The 16,255-nt window shown below is 44.4% G+C and overlaps 1 protein-coding gene across 1 annotated transcript in view; it reads left to right on the top strand.

Annotated features, from left to right (window-relative positions):
- The first annotated feature begins 14,638 nt into the window (after positions 1 to 14,638).
- The window catches only part of CLEC3B (C-type lectin domain family 3 member B), a 46,036-nt gene continuing 44,419 nt past the window's right edge, over positions 14,639 to 16,255 (top strand). The window contains exon 1 of the mRNA XM_029592633.1: positions 14,639 to 14,822. Within this exon, the coding sequence (XP_029448493.1) occupies positions 14,714 to 14,822 (109 nt within the window). The 5' untranslated portion in view covers positions 14,639 to 14,713. The remainder of the gene's footprint in view (positions 14,823 to 16,255) is intronic.

The following is a 16,255-nucleotide window of genomic DNA, read 5'->3' as shown; positions in this document are numbered from 1 at the left end:
AGAGGGCAGATCCAGGGGCAGGGCCAGTACTAGCGTTTTTGCTGCCCTGTGCGAACAATTATGGTGCTACTCCCCACCTCCGTTCTGTTGTTTTTAATACAGAATTTTTGTTGTTTTCCCCAATAACCAACGCAGAATAGAAACTGTCAGTCTTGCATTCTGTCTCATTCCCCCTTTCCCCGCTGAAAAAAGCCTTGCGCCCTCCGACAATCCAAACTTTCAAAATTGACACACCCCCTGAATCTTACCCCATCCACAGGTCCAAAACACCTAAATTGTGCTGAAGTCATCCCCAGGTACTCCTGCCCCACCTACCAGTACATAAAAATGGCACTGACTGGTTCCCATAGCATTCATTGTGATGCCACCCAGAAAACCCTGCAAAAAATACATTAGGAACCCATATGGGATTCTGCCTATTGTAGTGCGTGTAGATGTGGGTTTGGCCTTCAGAAAGCCTAGAGTAAACAAAGACAATGATATAGTAAACTTCCTGTACCAACAAGTTACTAACTGTCAGCACTCAAAAGGGAACATCCCTATCTATGAAAAAGCAACATTGTAGATATTACACCAGGCCCTAAAACACCACTTTTAGGAATGCAGAACAAACCAGGCTGTATAAATCCCTACACAGAAACTACATGCTAGCAGAATATGCCACCTCGGTCAAAGATGCTAAATACAGACAGACCCCTCGCCAAATGCAGAATAAAGAGACCACAAAGAATAAATAGAAATTTATAGACAGAAACCGAACTGGAAACTGCAACAAACCAGACAATTTATGCAATGCAGCAATGGAAAACCAGAAACATTCCTAGTAAATCATCAAACAATAAAATCAAGAAATATAACTCAAGCATAATAAACCATACTAATAAAAAGAATATTGCCAAAGGAATGACAAATAGAATAACATCCAATAATTGAGAACACATATAAAAAGTTTATAATTTTTCTAAACAGCAATAAAATATTTCAAAATAGCAGACACATCAAATACCCAATAATTGAAACTAATAAGAATAGAAAAATCCCCCACTCTCCATACCTGAAAAAATTTGATATCCTGACACCTTGTGAATTAGTGAGGATGGCACAAACATTTCTTCACACACACAAACACACAAAACTAAGGCAAGCTCCCATTCACACAACATACACACACAATCCAGGCAGGCTCCCATTCACACAAACACACACACCTAATCCAGGCAGGCTCCCATTCACACAAATACACACACACACACACACACACACACACACACAACCCAGGAAAGCTCTAATTCACACAAACACACACGCACATGCGCTCTCTCTCACACACACACAACCCAGGTAGGCAAGCTCCCATAAACAGATACACCACTGCTTCCATTCTTCTTTTTACAGGGATCCCTGCCTTGCTCAAAACTTCTGCAGCTGCTCCTGCTTTTTTTTCTTCTTCCAACCAGTTCCTCTGCAAGATAAGCCCTCCTAAAAATTTAAATAGGCCTGAAAGCAATTCTGCATACCTACTGATACAGCTCCTTCTGTTCTTGGCAGCCAGCACCAGCGGCACAGAGTAAAAACTAGCTAGATCAAAACAAGCTGCTCAGAGATGTTCCGCCACACCACTCTGCGTGCCTCTGCTGGATGCAGCAGCCATGGCTTCGGGGAGGCTCAGGGAAATCTAACCTTAAAAAAAAAATGCTGTCTTCAGTGGCAGACAGAAGGAGGGGGAGAGTCATGCTTTCTAAGGCATTTTTTCACCTTGGCTCTGCGTTTCTACTGATTGTCTTGAGCTCTGCTCTTCGGTACACTGGCCGAGCGTGACTCATGAGGATGAGGCTGCCATGAATCTGCTCGCTTCCACTGCCACCGCCACCCCCCACCAGGTGTGCCGCCCCATGCAAATGCATGGTACGCACACCCAGTTGCACCGGTTCTGTCCAGGAGGCAGGCAGTTGTGGTCAGGTCCAGGCAAGAAGTCAGATCCAGGTGGCAAGTAATTATGGTCATGTCCAAGCAAAAAGTCAAGATCTGGAGAGTCAGGCCAAGGGTGGATGAAGACACTGGACAAGATGGACAGGATGAGGCTGGACAAGGAAGGCTAGAGAAGAAAAGGCTGGAAGAGACCAGGCTGAAGAGACAAGGCTGGATGAGGCAAGGAATTGACCACCGAACACTGTGGAAGTATGCACTGCTACTAGGCAGGAAACCTGTTACCAAGGCAACGACGGCGCGCAGGACATTCTTAAGTAGAGAAGTCCTGCTGATATCATCACCAGGTGCCGCAGTGCCTTTCCCACCAAAGGCCTTTTAAATATAGGCTCGTACCCAAGGGAAGGGTCCAGAGGAGCTGGAAGATGGCAGTGTCCAGCCACAGCATCAATGCGCGAGCTGTGCGAAGTGGCCCTGGTCACATGAGGTGGCCTTCCAGCCACGGAGGAGGTGGTTCACAGGTTGTCCCGCAAACTGCTGGCTTTGGCAGCAGAGCACTAATGAAGAAGCAAACAAAACTGGCTTGGTTTAGAAGTGATATCCTACAAGTCACTGGCTAAAGCAGGAAGCTGGGTTATATCCAATATAATATGGACAAGAATAGCCATACCTGGGAACTCTCAGGATTTCACCCTGAGATGCAGGGGCTCAGGGGAAACACTAGACATATATCAGGGCCTCTCTGTATACAAGCTCAGCTGTTCCTTTTCCTCAGTAAGCCTGCAGAGAACAGGAGAAGTGGGGTGAGTCTGGAGCAGACATGGCAAGTACCAGGTGGGAAGAAATCAGAGAGAGGGGCTGCAATACGCTCAAAACTCCCATCTGCAGCTATGATTCTAGGACTTGGGACTCACTTAGCTTAGGGTTGAGTGAAGATGCATAAGTGATGAAGCTTTGACTTATAGGGGTAGGAAGAAAGAGAGTGCTGGAGTCAGGGAGAGAAGAAGGGGGGAGTATGATGGTGATGGTGGGAGAAAGAGAGAAAAAGTGTGGATTAGTTGGGGGTGGTGGAAGGGAGAAAGCTGATACATATTATTCCATTTCTTCCCCGCCACGTCACCCTCTGCTAATCAACAGCAATCTCAGGGGATATCTAGGTGCTTTGAATGGATCAATTGGTCTTTTTCTGCTGTCGTCCACTATATTACTATGGTACTGGGCCACAGGCCCGGATTTCTCAATGGGTACACTAGGCCTGTGCCTAGGGCAGCAGAAATCGGGGGGGGGAGCAGTCTGGCTGAAGATCTGCTGCCTTTCAGTTGTGCTGAATCTCAAAGGCAGCGAATAGCCCTCTGTTTCTTGGCCAGTCCCTCCCCTCCAGGCAGCATGCAGGGAACGGGAGAGCCTGCAGTAAACAATGCAAAGGGGATCATTTTGGGGAGATTAGGAGAAGCTGAGTAGAGATCATCTGAGGGGTGGGAAGAGAGACTGGGAGATGAGACGGGGGATTGGCTGGGGGCTGTATGTCTGTGTGTGAGAGGAGAATAATGGTAGGTGCAGTGTTTATGTGCATGTCATATTGAGCAGGATGTTAGAGAGGGGATGCAAGAAGGAACAGAACTGGAGCATGGCAGGGACATCTCCCTCCTCACTTCCCCACCCACTGAAATTCAAATCCTTGGGTTCTCTCTCCCAGATCCTGACACTTCCCTTCCTTCTCCCCAGATCCTAGAATCCACTCTCCAGCTGTTCCTACTCTCTCCTCCCCTTTCTCTTTCTCATCTTCCCCAAAGTTCTCTTTCCTTCTCACACTCTTCTTCCTTTGTCCTCACTCCATTCCTTAATCTCTTCCCTTTCTATCCCCATCTCTGAGGTCTGCTCCCAGCATTGAAACTTGAGATCATGATTCTTTGCCCATTAAAAATAAAATAAATTATACTAATCATTATAGTATGAAACGACTTTATTATTATAATGTAAAATAAATGATGAAAATGTTTGTCAGTTTGCTTCAGAATTTTTTAAATTTTTGCCATAGGATCTACCCCTGAGCTTCACAGGAAACTAGGGGACTCTGCTTCTTCTTCACAAACTTCGGGGGAAAGAAGGGGGTGAAGCACTAACAGTGCCTAGGGGTGCCAAAATCCTAAATCCGCCCCTGCTGGGACAAATATACTAAAGGTTTCATCCTCTTTTGTATCTATGGGGAAAATGCTGAGTGCATAGTTCCACTTCCCATTATGATTCTTTCTAGCTTGCTGGCTCACAAAGAGTCCTATAGACTAAGTATTTTTTCCCAAAAAGACACAAAAGGGGAGAAACCCTTCAGTAAATAGGTCCCCTAAAGAAGGGATAATTCATATTTTTCAGACTTTGAGATTTAAATGTTAATTTCATTATGTGAGGGATCAGGCTGCCAATAAGTTTCATAGAAATGTCCCCCATGAAAGACTCCTAAGAAAATTAAAAAGTCATTGGATAAGAGGTGATGGCCTTTTGTGTACTGCAAGCTGGCTAAAAGATCGAAAACAGAGAGTAGGATAAAACTGTCAGTTTTCTCATTGGAGAAAGGTAAACAGTGGAGTGAATCAGGAATCTGTACCTGGACCGGTGCTTTTTAATAAATTTATAAATGATCTGGAAAGGGGAAATATGAGTAAGGTGATCAGATTTTCAGATGACACAAAATTATTTAGTTAAATCATAAGTGGATTGTGATAAATTGCAGGAGGACCTTGCGAGGCTGGAACACTGGGCATTTAGATTGCAGATGGAATTTTAATGTGGACAAGTGCATGTTGCGGTTTGATGCTGCTGAAGAGGATAGTGGACCCTTGGGCTGACCTACCGAGGGAGACAGGGTAGGCCGGGGGGCGTAGCCACAAGCTGAAAGGGTTCAGCCAGGAACCGGGGACCCCCCGGGAGGAGCCCGTAGGGACCCGGGCCCTTGGGACTTGGGAGCTGTAGTAGAATGTCCAGAGAGCTGTGGTGAAGCGAAGGCCGGGACCGGGGCAGGCAGAGTGAATAGGAAGTTCAAGGTACCCGGAGGGCTGGGGCCGGCTGCGCAGGCCGAGGGCCGGCTGTAGGCAGGACAGCGGGCGGCAGCGGAGTCAGAGGCAAACCGGAGTCGGAGGCGGGCAGCGGGCTGAAGCGGAGTCAGAGGCAAAGCGGAGTCGGAGGCGGGCAGCGGGCTGAAGCGGAGTCAGAGGCAAACCGGAGTCGGAGGCGGGCAGCGGGCTGATGCGGAGTCAGAGGCAAACCGGAGTCGGAGGCGGGCAGCGGGCTGAAGCGGAGTCAGAGGCAAACCGGAGTCGGAGGCGGGCAGCGGGCTGAAGCGGAGTCAGAGGCAAACCGGAGTCGGAGGCGGGCAGCGGGCTGAAGCGGAGTCAGAAGCAAACCGGAGTCGGAGGCGGGCAGCGGGCTGAAGCGGAGTCAGAGGCAAACCGGAGTCGGAGGCGGGCAGCGGGCTGAAGCGGAGTCAGAGGCAAACCGGAGTCGGAGGCGGGCAGCGGGCTGAAGCGGAGTCAGAGGCAAACCGGAGTCGGAGGCGGGCAGCGGGCTGAAGCGGAGTCAGAGGCAAACCGGAGTCGGAGGCGGGCAGCGGGCTGAAGCGGAGTGAGAAGCAAACCGGAGTCGGAGGCGGGCAGCGGGCTGAAGCGGAGTCAGAAGCAAATCGGAGGCGGGCAGTGGGCTGAAGCGGAGTCAGAGGCAAACCGGAGTCGGAGGCGGGCAGCGGGCTGAAGCGGAGTCAGAGGCAAACCAGAGTCGGAGGCGGGCAGCGGGCTGAAGCGGAGTGAGAAGCAAACCGGAGTCGGAGGCGGGCAGCGGGCTGAAGCGGAGTGAGAAGCAAACCGGAGGCGGGCAGTGGGCTGAAGCGAAGTCAGAGGCAAACCGGAGTCGGAGGCGGGCAGCGGGCTGAAGCGAAGTCAGAGGCAAACCGGAGTCGGAGGCGGGCAGCGGGCTGAAGCGGAGTCAGAAGCAAACCGGAGTCGGAGGCGGGCAGCGGGCTGAAGCGAAGTCAGAGGCAAACCGGAGTCGGAGGCGGGCAGCGGGCTGAAGCGGAGTCAGAAGCAAACCAGAGTCGGAGGCGGGCAGCGGGCTGAAGCGAAGTCAGAGGCAAACCGGAGTCGGAGGCGGGCAGCGGGCTGAAGCGGAGTGAGAAGCAAACCGGAGTCGGAGGCGGGCAGCGGGCTGAAGCGGAGTCAGAAGCAAACCGGAGTCAGAGGTGGGCAGCGGGCTGAAGCGGAGTCAGAGGCAAACCGGAGTCGGAGGCGGGCAGCGGGCTGAAGCGGAGTGAGAAGCAAACCGGAGTCGGAGGCGGGCAGCGGGCTGAAGCGGAGTCAGAAGCAAACCGGAGGCGGGCAGTGGGCTGAAGCGAAGTCAGAGGCAAACCGGAGTCGGAGGCGGGCAGCGGGCTGAAGCGGAGTCAGAAGCAAACCAGAGTCGGAGGCGGGCAGCGGGCTGAAGCGGAGTCAGAGGCAAACCGGAGTCGGAGGCGGGCAGCGGGCTGAAGCGGAGTCAGAGGCAAACCGGAGTCGGAGGCGGGCAGCGGGCTGAAGCGGAGTCAGAGGCAAACCGGAGTCGGAGGCGGGCAGCGGGCTGAAGCGGAGTCAGAGGCAAACCGGAGTCGGAGGCGGGCAGCGGGCTGAAGCGAAGTCAGAGGCAAACCGGAGTCGGAGGCGGGCAGCGGGCTGAAGCGGAGTGAGAAGCAAACCGGAGTCGGAGGCGGGCAGCGGGCTGAAGCGGAGTCAGAAGCAAACCGGAGTCAGAGGCGGGCAGCGGGCTGAAGCGGAGTCAGAGGCAAACCGGAGTCGGAGGCGGGCAGCGGGCTGAAGCGGAGTCAGAAGCAAACCGGAGTCGGAAGCAGGTGGCAGGCTGATCAACAGGAACGCAACTGGTAGCAACTATGAAGTTGTGAACCTCGTTGCAAGGTGACGAGAGAGTGTCTGAACGCCGGTTATATCGGGGATCGGGTGTGATGTCAGCCGCGAGGGCGGGGCCGGGCTTCCGGGAGCTGGGCACTCAAGAAGGACGTCCTCGCGCGCGAGACCAGAGGGAAGCAGGCCCGTAATGGCGGCCGCCACGTGGAATGAGAGAGGCCCCCGGGGCCCGGAGCGGGCGGAATCTGGCGACAACTGAAGCGGAGGTAGGCGGGCCTGAGCCCTATCAGGAGGGGAGCGGTCGGGACCGCAACAGTGCATAGGTGTTATTACCCAGGAAAAAGATCTGGGTATCCTAGTGAACAATACATTGACATCATAAGCTCAGTGTGCTGCATCAGTCAAAAAAGCAATTAGAATGTAAGGAATTATTAGGAAACAAATGGTGAATAAAACGGAGAATGGCATAGTACTTCTGTATCGCTCCATGGTGAGACCACACCTTGCGTACTTTATGCAATTCTGGTGGCTGCATCTAAAAAAGATATAGTTGCACTGGAAAAGGTTCAGAGAAGTGCAATCAAAATGATAAAGAGGATGGAAAGGCTAAAGAGGTTAGGGCTGTTCAGCTGGGAGAAAAGACGGTTGAGTGGAGATATGATAGAGGTCTGTAGAATCATGAAAGGACGAACGGGTAAATGTGAATTGTTTATTTACTCTTTCAGATAGTACAAAGACTAGGGAGCACTCCATGAAGTTAGCAAATAACACATTTAAAACAAATTGGAGAACATTATTTTTCATTCAATGCACAATTAAGCTCTGGAATTCATTGTCAGGGGATGTGGTTAAAGAAGTTAGTATAGCTGGGTTTAAAAAAGGTTTTGACAAGTTCCTAGAGGAGAAGTCCATAAACTACTATTAATGAAATAGATTTATGGAATATTCACTGCCTATTACTAGCATTAGTAGCATGGGATTTATTTACGTTGCCAGGTACTTGTAACCTGGATTAGCCACTGTTGGAAACAGGATGTTGGGCTTGATTTGACCCAGTATGGCAACTTCTTATGTTCTTAGTAACATAGCAAAATTTCTATTTAAATTCAGTGAGAACCAGAACAATTTAATGAGTCAGCAGAACTATAGTTTAGTTTACCTTCAAATTTTATAAATAAATTGGAATAGTTCCATGAATTGAGTGTAATATCCCATTCACACCCATCTAATGCAATGAGTGTATGCACCAATTATATCTTTCCATCCAGTTTTCTGTCCATCCTATTTATTTTTTTTTATCCATTTGTTTTATCTTCTCTTCTGTGATTGTGCTTATCCTCTTTGTCCACATCTTTTGTCTTTCCACATTTGCCTTCCTCTCTGCTTCTCTTACATTTATATCGCTCTGCTCAAATGGGATGCAGATTTACTATACACTTTTCCATCAATTCCACTGATGGTGAGAACACTGCAGAAAGCACTCAGAGACCGGGCACACTTGATCTCGTCACTCCAGCGTTGCACAGATGTATGATTCTCTTACCTCGTCTGATTGCCAATCAGACTTTGTCCCTCTGGGATCCAATCCAACTTTGCTAACTCAGAAGGAGGGTTGTCTCTGTCATCTGAATCTTCCATCTCTCAACTTGATAGCATGGATGTTGAGCACTCACTAATCTCATTGCTGTTATTATCCACGGAAGTTGAGGATATTGCAGTCTCCACCAGGACGCCTTCAAATACAGTTTTAAATTGTAAAGATTTTCATCTTGGTGTCCAGCAAGCTCCTGGGACCTGTTTACTTGCTGGACACAAGCTAACTAGCAGCAAACCACACCAGATACCTGGATAAGTAGAAGTACTGACTTATCCAGCTCTGTGTCAGCAGTTCATCGCTACTAGATAACTGGATAGATTGGTACTTATCTGAGTAAGTGGCGGCAGCTGCCATCGTTTACCTAGATAAAGCCCTAAAGGTTGATATTCTGACCTAGATTCAACGATGTTTTGAATGCAGTGAAGACTAATTTTTGATAGAAAGGCAGACATTTCTACCATGAAACCAAGTTCCAAGCACATTTATTCTTATACTAAGAATAACTTTCAAAGGAAGGGGCTTAGGAGGAGTTTATTGTCCCCATACATCTCATCTTCTATTCATTTGACAGTGTCACCTTTATAGCAAGACCATCATTCTCTCAACCCCTTCACTTACCTCCATAAACAGAATGGAATCCCCCCCTTTCTACTGTACAGTATTTCTTGGCTATAGCCCTGTACACAATAGGGCAGGCACCAGGTCTACTTGTCTTTGATTTCTGTGCCTACAAATGTTAAGTCATAATTTAAAGCTTCCCTGGGTCAGAATGGGAATGACTTGTCTCTGGCTGATTTGGACTGAATTTCTTCCTTTCTCTCCAGCAGAACTTTTCAGCAGACCCCCAAACAGGATGGTTTAAGTTCAAATTCCATTCTTTTTCATCCAAAAGGATCTGTTACTTTCCATGAGACACTTACTAGAAGTCTGCTGGGGACATAAAGAAAACAGGGAGGCTCTTCGGGACCGGAGATTACCCAGAGAAAGGGAAAGACTCCTTGAGCTCAACATGCCAAACTGCTCCTCGGGTAAAGAAAAAAGAAATACTAAGAAATGGCATGGTGTCCTCTAGCACGAAGAAAGCCAGAGCAGACAGTTCTGCAAAGCCGAATATAAATCTTAGCAGATGCCAACACACTATTAAGGAGTTATGCACGAGAGCAAGCATCGTGAGCCCCTGAAAGGTCAGGCGCTTGATGAAGGGAAAGTAGCAAGAATACTGTGATGCTTCCCCCCACTTTCCTGTGTTAAAATATGCATTCGGCCAATGCCAAATGCACATTTTACAATTTTTGCTTGCGTTTTAACTCCCAATGCATTTACATACCATTAGCTTACTGCATCGGGAGTTAAAAAAAAAATTAATCTAAGCAATAAAAATGTGCGTTGAAAACCAGCGCACATTTCAGATTATTGCATCAGCCTGCTTGTGTTTCTGGTCTTTTCCCAATCCCCAGATGGAAGCTCCAAACTGAAACTTTCTTCCTCTCTGTACCTACTTTCTGACCAGAGATAATTAGACAGAACAGCTTTAACAGTGGATGGTCAATCATAATAACTGATTCAATCAGAATAGCTATCTCTCTGGGAATCACAGAGAGCAACTAGTTAACTCTTTAAGTGCCAGATAGTTAGGTGGCCTTCACAGGGAGACACACATTTAACATACTCCAACAAGTATGTGCATTCTCCTGGATTATGGCTCAACCCCGCCTCCCAGAGCTCCTAAATTGAAGATCTGATCATAGTGTGCACACTTATCTCCCTTCAGATCCTGCAAGCACAGAAATAAAAGGCAAAGCAGCAATAGTCTAGGCAGCCTTATAGGGGCTGCCTAGACTATTAATACTCTAAAAGAGAGGAGGGATAAGGGAATAAGATAGAGAGATATTTAAATATTTCAAAGGTGTAAGTAATGTACAAGAAGTAAACATTTTCTAGAGGAAAGGAAGTTCTAGAACATTAATTTGAATAGGGATAAATTCAGGGTGGAGATATACATAAGGAAATATTTCACAGACAGGGTGATGGATACTTGGAACAGCCTCCCGGTATCCGTGGTATAGGCCAGAACAGAATTCAAGAAAGAATCTTTAGATGTGCAGAATTAGGGTAAAGCCTGAGACTAAGGTTGGGATGGGATCTGCGTTCTTGCATCAGAAATGTTCCGATGAAATGGACCTTATGGTCCTTATCTGCAAGCATTTTCACTGTTTCTTTAAAATAAGTGCCATCAGCTATCTTTCTAGCTATTTATTTGACATTTGATATTAAGCTTTTTAAAAAATGTCTCCCAAGGCGAATTATAAAGTTAAACTCTCAAGTTTTTTCTGCAAATTGTGAGAAAGGGCAAGGAAATGATTTTAATGTGTAAAAATACAAATTTATACTGAATCTTATTTGTCATGTACAGGACATCCTTGGACTTAAGACACAATTCCTGAAAACCCTGTCTTAAGCTGAAATGTAACTAAAACTTGATTGTCCTATGAGATCAATAGAAATGGAGGATTGGTTCCAGCACCAAGGCCTTGACACCCTGTTTCACACAAATTACCCAGAATTTAGTAATCTATTCTACAGTACTGTAAAAACATAGATACATTTTAAAGCACTAACATTTTTTGTACTATATATTAGTGAACTTTTTATATTAATTACGGTATTTATCTTGATGAAAATCACTTTGGATTCCTATTTATGAAGGAAGGTGGTATAGAAGTGTAAAATGTAAGTGTAAAGTAAAGAATGTGCCCAGACATTCTTTACAAGACATTATAATGACATTGTTCTAAGGAGAGAAATTCCCTGGCACTATTCTGGATGATGTCGCTTCAAAGTCATCAGCGTCTGTTTCACTTGCTGGGAAATGCGCGCATATTGTAAAGTTGAAACAAACATTGTAAAGCTGAATAAAGGGATTCAATTTCAAAATATAACTTTGATTGTTGAATGTGGACCTCTTCAATATGAGGGCTACTTCTAGTCTTATTTTGCAAATCTTTTTTTATTTTCTGTACCTATCCTTTGCTTGAAGATTTGTATCTTTCCTTTGCATTTCATTTACAATTTTGTTCCTCTGTTAAAAGTTAAACTATTGAATTATTTTGGTAAAAAAGTAAAACAGTTGCATAGCTGCTAATGGACTGAATTTGTTTTTCTGTATGTTTTATGTATTTACTCAAACAATGTCACTAACTGTGATCATCCCCTCTTCTTTCGACAGCTTTCTGGTACAATGTTATTATTTACAAAACCTGAATATGATTTTGCATCCAGAAGGATCTAGTCAAAAATATTGTTAGAGATTTTTTTTTAAATTATTAACAGTCAAGGAAATTTTGTGGAATGTTCAGTTGAATTCCATGGGGCAGTACTGCCACGTTTTCACTGTCATATATCCAGCTGAACTGATGACAAACATCTGTAAAATGGGATAGCTCAGTGTTTATCTCAGAGTTCATAATTGCTCCTGCTAAGAGTGTAATGTGTCCCAAATTACTGAGCAGAAATGAAGCTTTCCACAGCTTCTGGTAATAACATACTTTAACCTCGTCATATTTTTTTTGGATGATTCCATTGGCAATTAATACAAACCCCTGAGATTTCTCTTTTTTTATTCTGATTTTCATTTCATTCTTAAGATATTTGAGTTGAAAGTTTCTGAAGGCTCCTACTTAGCCATTTTCACCATTCTGCATCTTAGGTAAAATGGGAGGGTGAGCCATGGCTAGCCTTCGTCAGTGTCCTGTGCAGACATCACACATTATGTGAAAATTATGAAAGACTCCCTGAAGAACTAAAGATTGAATGCATACAAAGGGGGTTTCAAATAGAAGAGGTGATTGTAATAAGAGGAACACACATGAATTGCAAAAGGTGTGAAAATATAAGACATACAATAGACAAGTTAAAAATAAAAGATAAGGAACAAACTCAGACATAAAGAGGAAGCAGCATAGCCCGAAAATCATGGGATAAATACAGAGAATTGTTAGTTTTGAAGGAAAAGCCAGGGATCAAGTGTTTTCCATAGCACTGCAAAAAGAAATAAATAGGATAGATTATATGGGCCTTACTTTATACTTGTAATTCACTTTGAGGCCCATTCATGGTCTAAAGTGGAATATCAAATGTCAATACATGAATAAAAATAAATAAATAATCTGCAGTCATATTCTTTGTTCCTAAGAAATAGATGTAGCCATATGGAAAATAGGTTCTCATTAGGACTAAGAAAATGAAGGAAGAATCTTGTTCATGGCCTTCAGAAGTTCCTGGGAGGTGGAGAGATTGTAGCTGTGTCACACTGATGTCATTCATCGCGCCGGAGAAGAGCCCTCAAAGTCAGCTGGTGTGTGGCGCATGTCCCTTGTTTCCGCTTTTCTGATCATGGGAAGGAAAAGAAAAGAGAAGGTAATTGCTTCCCCGATGGCGTCCACCCCTATGAGAGGTTCCATGGACGACCAAAATCTCATTTCTTAGTATTACAGAGGTCAGATGAATAGGCAAGATACCTGGGGGCTCATGCAGCACTCAGGATCAGATCTGTCTCTAATAAGCACCACCACTGACTTATCCTGCTGTCTAGCTTGTAGGAGAAAAACTCCAAAAAAAATACCATTTCCTGGTGATCCCTTTCAACAAAATGACTTTCTGTGTAGATTTGCAGGTAATGTACTGCAACAGTTGTCAAGGAAGCACTGAGAGGATTTTGACATGCGTAAACAAAATCTGTCATGAGAAAAGCTAATTAAACTTACCAGGCAACTCCTGGAGGTGCTCCTTCTTCTCTTGCTTGACTACATGCAACTCAGTATCCTTTTAGAGGTCCTCATATTCCTCCAACTGGCACATACCATAAATATACAGATACTCAGGAGTGCATAGAGCTGGACAATACTATTCTGTGATCTAGAGCTGGATTTCAATGTGCATTGTAGTAAGTGACCACAGGGACCTTACCCAAAGAATTAGATACGAGTAAAGGACATGCAGCTGGAAAAGGCTGAAGAGGGAATTGTGTTTAAATGCACCTTCTTGGGAAAAGACCAGGCTGGAAATTTGTAAAAACTGTTTATTATTTGTATACTTTTTTGTGTTAACTTTTAGGCCAGCAATGAAAATAAATCCAGCAGTAAGAGCTCCCAAAGTACCCACAATTAGCTGTCACTAGGAATGTGCAGCCGAAATATTCTTTTGTTTCATTTCTTGTTTTTTATTTTTCACTTATCATTTCATTGTTGTGCCTGCTAAATTTTTTAATGTGCATAAAAACCCGTTTAGTGTGCAGTCATTTCAGTGCACACTAAATGATGTTTTCGTGCACATTTAATTGTGTACATGCATAATCAGTCACATGCCTGCATAATTCTTTTAATGTATACAGAAAAAATATTGGGGTAGATTTTAAAAGAAGCGTGCACAGCCTACAAGACATGCACCTTCTTGGGAAAAGACCAGGCTGGAAATTTGGTATGGTATTTTTTTGGAGTTTTTCTCCTACAATCTAGACAGCAGGATAAATCAGTGGTGGTGCTGATGCTTTGCTGGATGGTGATTTTGGTGAGGCTAAGGAAGCACAGGATCAGGCAGGCTCCTCTGAACGCCATGCTGCTTTTTGTAGTGAGAGGATGGCGGTCTCTCCTGCACTTGTTAGGCTGTAATCAGTAACATCTGCAGAAGAAATACTTCCAGATTCTCATCTACCTATTCCTAAGAGATTATATACCAGTGGCTCATGCAGACAAATTGCCCTTCCTGGGTAGAGCTTGCTACCAAGTGCCATTCTGCAAGCAGTACCTTATCAGCAAGAAAAAAAAAATGTATTTTTGTCTCAGCCACAGAGAAACAAAGCCCAAGGCCCTTTTCCCCTCACAGGAGCAGACACAGATTAAATAAGAGAGTGAAGAAGAGCTGGCACACCAGATAGGGGTTACATCTAATCACCAACAATGCTCATTAAACAAATGCTTGAGTGAAAAACTTTGTACACAAGTGCACACACAGTCTGTAATCCATAGCCTGTAAAATACAGTCTGAAGGTGCTTATAAAGAATGATAATGTTCTTGGTGTAATTATGGCCATACGTTCTACTACTGAAGCACAAATTGCCAAGTAGTTCATATGGGTTTTCTTGGATTTCCTGCGATTCCTAATCCTGCACAACAAAAATAATATTTCTCTCTCTCATGTTTTTGGAATGCTGCAGTAGATGAGAATCTGGAAGTATTTCTTCTGCAGACGTTACTGATTACAGCCTAACTTAAGAGGCAGAGGCACCGCCATCCTCTCACTACAAAAAGCAGCATGGCGTTCAGAGGAGCCTGCCTGATCCTGTGCATCCTCAGCCTTGTCCAAATCACCGTCCAGCAAAGCAACAGCAAACTCAAGCTAAAGCAAGCAAACTCAAAGAAAGGTATGGCACTTCTGTAACTCTGGGGAATTGTTTAAAGAACTATTTTCTTCCTCAAAAGAAATGTAGGTATCCATCCAGCATGTTTTATGTCCTAGTAGATATATTATGCCATATAGCTTAAAAAAAACAACCCTCTTAAATGCCATTGCTTATTTATCTATATAGCTATATAAATTGCTCTCTGTTTTAGATGAGATATCTATATCTATATAAATAGATAGATAGATATTGACACACAAATATAAACAATTGAATGTGGCCAGCACATTGAGCACGCACAACGTAAAGACAGATATGTAATGGAATGTACTAGCAAATAGACTGAATGATTAGGTAGAAAATATGTCTGCAGATACTGGACTCATAGTAAAAGGCACAAAAAGGCATTGAATTAACATGAGTTTGAAACTTGAGAGTGGTAGTGCCAATCATCAAGGCTTCAGTCTTGGTGACTATCCATTCATGCATCTTTCATATAGTCATCATTCAATCATCTTTTTAAAAGTCTATCTAAAGTGGAGAAACGTCTCTCACATTTACTTAGGTCTTGCTTGGATCTGAAATTGTTGAACAGCATTCAGATTTAAAATATCAATAGGAGAACAGCTTTTTTTTTTTAGGTGGCTATGATTTATTCAGGGAGGGGGACGGAGGAAACGGGATCTGAGAGAGAAGTATAGGTAGACTGGCAGATGAGAGATTGAAAGAGTTCAACAGATAAATGGAATAGCTAATAAAGCAGTTAACTCAGTAACAGTCAGAACACATGGGTTTTTCCATCCCTTGCAAAATCCATTTGTTATTTGTTCTCGTCCATGATCTCCCTGAATCTGACAAATTAATTTCAAGAAGGAGAAAAGGGACAGCAGTTGTTTTCCCACTATTACTGTGTGTGCAGAGAAGCCACGCAACTACCGACCATGACCACCAATGTTTTGGGAAGACTTGACACAAAATGCAAATTGGCTAAATTGTTTTATTCTTCCAATAACTCATACTTCCATTAAAGCAATGTTCCAAATACTTAAAATGTATTTTTGTTCAGTCAGACTTGGGGAATCTAATTGAAAAGATTTTTGGAAATACAAAAACAAACAAATCAGTTTCTTTTTTCACTTTTCATAGTGACCTTGTTCTTTCTCTGTTTTCTACCATCTCACATCTCATTGGCATGGCTGTGTGTGTGTGTGTGTGTGTAATGGTTGCCCATATGATGAGGATCTGTGGACCAGAGGCTAGCCTGGAGTGAAAAAAAGCAAGTGGGAACATTTTCAGCTGTTGTAAAATGATATGGTTTGTTGGCTTTTTATTTTGTTTTCATACTTCTGTATAGTTTTAATAGTTAACTTCTTGCTCACCATTTGATCCATGATTCCATTATAAATTTATATAAGGAATTATACAGTTTTACAATCTCAGCAAGCTTTAATCAT

The sequence above is a fragment of the Rhinatrema bivittatum genome, chromosome 2 (assembly GCF_901001135.1).
Source record: "Rhinatrema bivittatum chromosome 2, aRhiBiv1.1, whole genome shotgun sequence".
In the NCBI taxonomy this organism is placed as follows: Eukaryota; Metazoa; Chordata; class Amphibia; order Gymnophiona; family Rhinatrematidae; genus Rhinatrema; species Rhinatrema bivittatum.
This window is presented reverse-complemented; position numbering and strand designations above follow the sequence as displayed.